Here is a 5,741-nt window from a genome sequence, read left to right as displayed (position 1 = left end):
TAACGAAATTCTTTGGCTCGGTCGAATTAATGAAAAAAATTATATTCAGAAATGTTGGTACATTTTTGGATCGACCTTTCAATAAGTTGAGAAAAGATTCTTTCATCAAGTGCTGGACAAATATTTTAAACTTTGCCATACTTAAAGACGTCGTCCTCCTTAGTGTTTTGAAAAATCAAAGGGAAAAAGAAGCTAAAAAATTTGGATTTGAGGCTGAAGGTGAAAATGCATTAGTTCATCCGACTCGGCACCAATTTTTAGCAAATCTACACAATGGGCAACTGCTGAAAGAATACAAGAAAAATGAATATGTTACAATCCTTACGCGAAAAGGACGTATTGAATTCGGTTGAAATTAGAAAACAACCTCCATCTTACAAAACAGCAAACCACAGAATTCTAATATTTTGAATTATGCAAGAAAACTTGAGTAGTTGTAAGTATAAAAACTGATAAATCGAATATATAAATGAAAATCCATAACATTCGAACAAGTATAGTATTTATGAGTTCAAGTTTTCGCGAGTGCACTGTATACCTGTTCAGATTTCTGAACAGTTCTTAACGGCTAATATTAAATAAGCTATTTTTGTAAATCTGTAAAGAAACAGATATCATATTTCAACTATTTATGTGCATCATCGCTAACACATACAAATGCAGTCGTAAATACCCTGCAGTAAAATTGAGAACCAGTCCCAAAAAATTTAGTTCCAGAGCTAGTCATTTCGCATCAGGTTTGGGACCGGTTGCGAAAACGACAATTAAAAGACTGTTCGATGTATCGGCGCAACAGGTTATTATCGATAATCGCTCATCTACAAAATCAGCTGTTTACCCTGATCCCTATTTATGAAAAGAAATTGTGCTGCGTGTTAAGTGCTACATTTGCGATTTGTTGTTAAAGTGAATAAAAGTGAATGAGAATAAACAAAATAATGAGTAAGCGGAATTTAAAGAGACTAATTAAAAAGCAAAGGGACATTTACTTAAACAGTCTCAGTGGTGAAAAGTTTGACGAGGTAGAAATAGCAGAATCAGAAGTGATTGGTGCAACAGGAGAGATGCAGCCAGAGGTTGGGATTGAAACAAGTGTGTTAAATGAAGAAACAAGTGAATTAAAGGAAGAACCAAGTTTAAAAGAAAACTTGCGAAATGGTTTATTAAAAATAGACCTTCACGGGAAAGTTTTGAAGAGTTGTTACTAATTTTACGTAGCGAAAACTTGGATGTGCCGCGAAGTGTTGAGACATTGTTTGCAAAGCATAGACAGCGTGCAGTCATCAAAAATGTTTCGCCGGGTTCCTATTGTCACATCGGTGTAAGACAACAGTTACAAAAAGCATCAAATATTTTTGTAAACTACAGGTCTATTTTAGTAGACATTAATACTGATGGCTTACCCTTATACAGAAGTTCCCGCACTCAGCTGTGGCCAATATTAATTAGAGTAGTTAATGTTGAAAACATTTCAGTTCTTCCTGTTGGAATTTACTTGGGTACTAAAAAGCCAGACTGCCTTGAAACCTATTTATATTGGCAAATGGGGTAGAAATTTTAGGCCACAGCATCAAAGTTGAAATTCGTTGCATTGTGTGCGATGCCCCAGCTAAAGCATTTATTTGCGGTATTCCTGGTCACGCATCGGCAAATGGCTGTGCATACGTACCCAAGTGGGCCGAAGAAATCAGAATACACTTGTTTATAGCGTAGACAGCGGAGAATTAGTGTCGGATGACGATTTTACTAATAGAGTATATGGAAATCATCATTTACCAAAATATAGGAATAAAGAAACGCCATGGAATCAATTGGCGTAAAAATGATTAGCCAAGTTAACATAGATAGCATGCACCTTCTTGACTTAGGGGTAATGCGCAATTTTTTACTGAGAATTTTAAATGATAAAACTAATATGAGGGTGACTAAAGGCAATAAAGACATTATTTCAAAGAGCTTAAAGGACTTGAAGCCGTTTATTCCCAAAGAATTTGCTAGAAAACCTAGGGGTTTCGTAGAAATATTTAATTGGAAAGCAACTGAATTTCGCCAATTTCTTCTCTACACAGAAATTTCAGTTTTAAAGGATTATGTGCCAGATGATCTATATTATCACTTTTTGCTTATCCACTCTGCTTGTAGGATATTACATTGCCCTAAAACCTACCTTGCGAATATTAATATAGCTAAATATTTATTGTATTTATTTGTTCAAAACTTCCCCGTCGTATTCGGAGAAACGAGCGTGACATACAATGTTCATCACCTGCTTCACTTAGCAGAAAATATTAAAGCAATAGGCTTTTTATCTGGCTCATCTGCATATGCTTTCGAAAACTATTTGCAAACCCTAAAAAAATATGTAAAGAAACCAACGCATGTGCTACAACAACTTTTTATTAGAATTTCACTCGAGAATTTGGTGACAAAACCTGTATGTGTTGGTTTAAAATTACTTAAAAATAGAACGTTTCAGTACTATCACAATAACTGTATTTTTAGTTCGAAACACCCTGATAATTATTGTGTAATAAAGCCGTATACTCCTATAGAAATAACGGGTTTTAAAAAAGAGAATGGGGGTTTAGTCGTAGGAAAAAAGTTTATAAATTTAGAAACTTTTTTCACTGAACCTCTAGATTCAACAACTAAAGGAATATGTTTAGTAGATTTAACTCCAAAAGAAGAAGAAATTTCGGTTTCTGTAGACGAAATAGAATGCAAATTGTTAGGTTTACCTCATAAAGGCGCATTACTCATGATTCAAATTTTGCATGGATGTTTGTAATAATAAATTTTTAATAATACAAATAAATATAACACTAACACTTTAATTTTACACGCACAAAAATGTATGCACAAAAATATGTATTTAAACGCGTTCAGAAAATACCAAATGTCTTTTAAAAAATTAAAAATGAATGAGAGATGGGCTGAAAATATTCAACCACAGTGTAAGTACATACCACTACTGTCAATAATTATGTTATTAACAAACATTCTGTATTTTTTATTATGGACGGTGATCCCAGAAGTTCCAGCTCTAACTGTAACTGCAGCGTTGTAAATGAGCAATTTCTCGCTGTTAAAGGTAGTTATAACTACATATATGTGCAATGTACATTGTAAAAATCAGAAGTATGTAAGAAATAACATTAATGCCGGTATTCTGCGAGCAGTCTCAAGTCTCTAATAGAGACGAATCTGTGGTGAAATCTATTTTGAGACTGTTTGGTATTCTGGCGAGTTTGTCTCATCTCTAATTGAGCCATATCAGTCTCTAACTTGTTATGTGCTTTGCAGCAGGTCATAGAAAAATAAGAACACAACAATGGCTGATGAAGTTGGACTATTTTACCTTATGATGAAACAACGAGAGGAGGAAGAGAGGTAATGTATTAATATTTATAATTTTGCAATAATGGATAATAAGGTGCATATCTTCTAGCTACATTCGCAGGCGCAATCTGACTGTTTTGCGAAACAAAATGATCCGCTTTTATACGAAGAGAACACATTCAGGAAGTTCTTCCGATTTCCCAAATCTTTGTGCTGGGATCTCATTAATCAACTCAAGCCGTATGACCAACAGCAAACATCGATTCCATTTGAACTTCGGGTGAGTTACATTTTAACATTAAAGAAACAGTATATTTTCATGCAATCGAATTTCTCTAGTTTATTTCAGTTTTATATTTTTTGTGCAATGGCTCATATCAGTGTGTGAAATGCATATTTCGCGGTGATGAGCCAACCCACCATTTCCCGTTGCATCGAATATATTTGTAAATTGGTGGTGGAGCGTAAACACGGCGAAGTGCGTTTTCCTAATTCTGTTGAAGAATACAATAGAATTAAGACTGCGTAAATTTTATTCCAATTTAAAAGAAAATAAATCGCTATACAATAATTTTATTCCAAATTTTATTCGAAATTTGGAATAAAGGGTGTAATTGGAGCAATTGATTGCACTCATGTTGGCATAATTGCACCTGCCTTGTCAAGCACAGTTGTACCGCATGATTATATGAACAGAAAGGGTTATTATAGCATTAATGTTGAAGCGGTAAGTATTATATTCAATAACTAATTAATAACTAATTATTAACTAATTTTTCCAATAGCTTTGTGATGATGAACTAATTTTCCGGCACGTGAATGCAAAATTTCCCGGCTCATGTCATGACTCCGGTATATGGACTACTTCGCCAGCAAGGATAAAGTTAATAAGAGAACACTCTGATGGAGCTTTTAAATGGATTTTGGGTGATTCGGGATATCCATTGGAGCCATGGCTTCTTACACCGGTGGCAAACCCTGAAACACCAAATGAACAAAACTTCAATACTAGGCACATAAAAGCAAGAAACACTATTGAAAGAGCATTTGGAGTTTTAAAATCACGCTTTCGTTGTATTTCAAGAGAACGTACATTGCGGTATAAACATTCCAAAGCGGCATTATTTGTTTATACTTGTACAATATTCCACAACATTTTACAAAACCATGGAATTTTTCTAAATGACACCGAAATATTGCCAGATCAATCACCTCCTGAAAATGTGGGAGCAATCTCTGAAATCCATTCGGGGGAGTATTACACTCGAGGCAGAGCAGCACGTCAAAGGTGCATTAACACATTAAATAATTAAAATTATACATATACATATATTTCAATTCAAACTTCATTTATTTATAAAATAAATAAACATAACAATAAAATAATTTATACAAGTATGTATATAAAAAGGAACATTTTTCACTTTCACTTTTTTGTACAAAAAACATCACAATAAAATAATACATATGTACATAAAAAAGCACATTTTTAACTTTTTTGTACAATCTTCTGTGTTTTTTACATTGGTCTGAGCAAGCGACACCACCGCTGCCGCTAAATTATTAATGGATTCCGATTGTTTATTAATGGAATCTAAAGTTTGCATACGGAAAGCTCTCTCCCCCTCGGCTTTTCCTTCCATTAAATCCATATAATTTCGGAACATTTCGTCCGTCGTCATTGTTTTACTACGGGACGATGACGGAGTGCAATTATTGGATGCATCCGAAGTCGTATTTAGAGGTGACGGTGCAGCTGTGAAAACTACTTCTTCCTAAATTAGAAAAAGAAAAAAAACAATTATAAATTCTGCACACTCGTATTGGTCTTTCTTGCTATTCTTACCTCTGTGCCAATGGTTGGTACATCTGCCAACCCATCAACCGCAATTTCAGAGAGCTCACTTGTTAAGCTGGGACCGCCACCTGTCACCAGCTTGTGCGCCTTGGCTTTCCTTGCGCGTGACCTTATTTGGTTTTTCCAATGGCTCAGATTCTGTAAATCAAATGACATAAATACATACATATGCCAATGTCTATGGTTAAATATTACCTCTCCCATTTTGTGGTGTTCCGAGTGGGCCCTTTTAGGGCATTTAATTGCAGGGAGAGTTCCGCCCAAAGCTCCTCCATTCTTTTCGGCCGCGATGGGTCGTTTTTGTGCAACTTTATCTCCGGGTGAACCCGCACAAAATTTAGATAGCACTCTATTTGCTCCTTCGAGGTGCGCAACACTTTATTATGATCTGTAAAAAGATATATTATACATATACTATAATAATCATAAAATAATGAAATTTATATTGTTTACAATTACTTACCTTCCTTTTTCCATTATTATCAAATATAAGGATGAACACATGTGTTAATCGATAACTGTGTTGTTAAATTTTTTCATATTT

The 5,741-nt window shown here is 34.6% G+C and overlaps 2 protein-coding genes and 1 long non-coding RNA gene across 3 annotated transcripts; 2 read left to right on the top strand and 1 right to left on the bottom strand.

Annotated features, from left to right (window-relative positions):
• The first annotated feature begins 879 nt into the window (after positions 1–879).
• LOC126764338 (uncharacterized) lies at positions 880–3,637 on the top strand. The gene is made up of 4 exons (XR_007667951.1): positions 880–942; positions 2,887–2,954; positions 3,033–3,390; positions 3,449–3,637. It is a non-coding gene; the product is annotated as an uncharacterized LOC126764338 (long non-coding RNA).
• Positions 3,638–3,735: 98 nt separating this feature from the next.
• LOC126764201 (putative nuclease HARBI1) lies at positions 3,736–4,753 on the top strand. Its single transcript, XM_050481995.1, has 2 exons — positions 3,736–4,066; positions 4,125–4,753. Exons 1-2 carry the CDS (start codon positions 4,028–4,030, stop codon positions 4,650–4,652), a joined length of 567 nt encoding a protein of 188 aa, XP_050337952.1. The 5' UTR covers positions 3,736–4,027; the 3' UTR covers positions 4,653–4,753.
• On the bottom strand, positions 4,742–5,401 carry LOC126764720 (uncharacterized). Its single transcript, XM_050482372.1, has 3 exons — positions 5,393–5,401; positions 5,186–5,335; positions 4,742–5,114 (listed from the first exon to the last, which is right to left on the bottom strand). The coding sequence occupies exons 1-3, from the start codon at positions 5,399–5,401 to the stop codon at positions 4,788–4,790; spliced, it is 486 nt and encodes a 161-aa protein (XP_050338329.1). The 3' UTR covers positions 4,742–4,787.
• Between the last annotated feature and the right edge of the window lie 340 nt (positions 5,402–5,741).

Source organism: Bactrocera neohumeralis, unplaced genomic scaffold (assembly GCF_024586455.1).
Source record: "Bactrocera neohumeralis isolate Rockhampton unplaced genomic scaffold, APGP_CSIRO_Bneo_wtdbg2-racon-allhic-juicebox.fasta_v2 cluster09, whole genome shotgun sequence".
Classification (NCBI taxonomy): Eukaryota; Metazoa; Arthropoda; class Insecta; order Diptera; family Tephritidae; genus Bactrocera; species Bactrocera neohumeralis.
This window is presented reverse-complemented; position numbering and strand designations above follow the sequence as displayed.

What these genes read in the sequence shown, in the direction of transcription:
- LOC126764201 (XM_050481995.1), top strand. Translation starts at nt 4,028, where the DNA reads ATGAACAGAAAGGGTTATTATAGCATTAATGTTGAAGCG. An exon ending in ATAGCATTAATGTTGAAGCG is followed by an intron (nt 4,067 to 4,124) that starts GTAAGTATTATA and finishes TTTTTCCAATAG; the next exon opens with CTTTGTGATGATGAACTAAT.
- LOC126764720 (XM_050482372.1), bottom strand. An exon ending in TACCAACCATTGGCACAGAG is followed by an intron (nt 5,115 to 5,185) that starts GTAAGAATAGCA and finishes TTTCTAATTTAG; the next exon opens with GAAGAAGTAGTTTTCACAGC.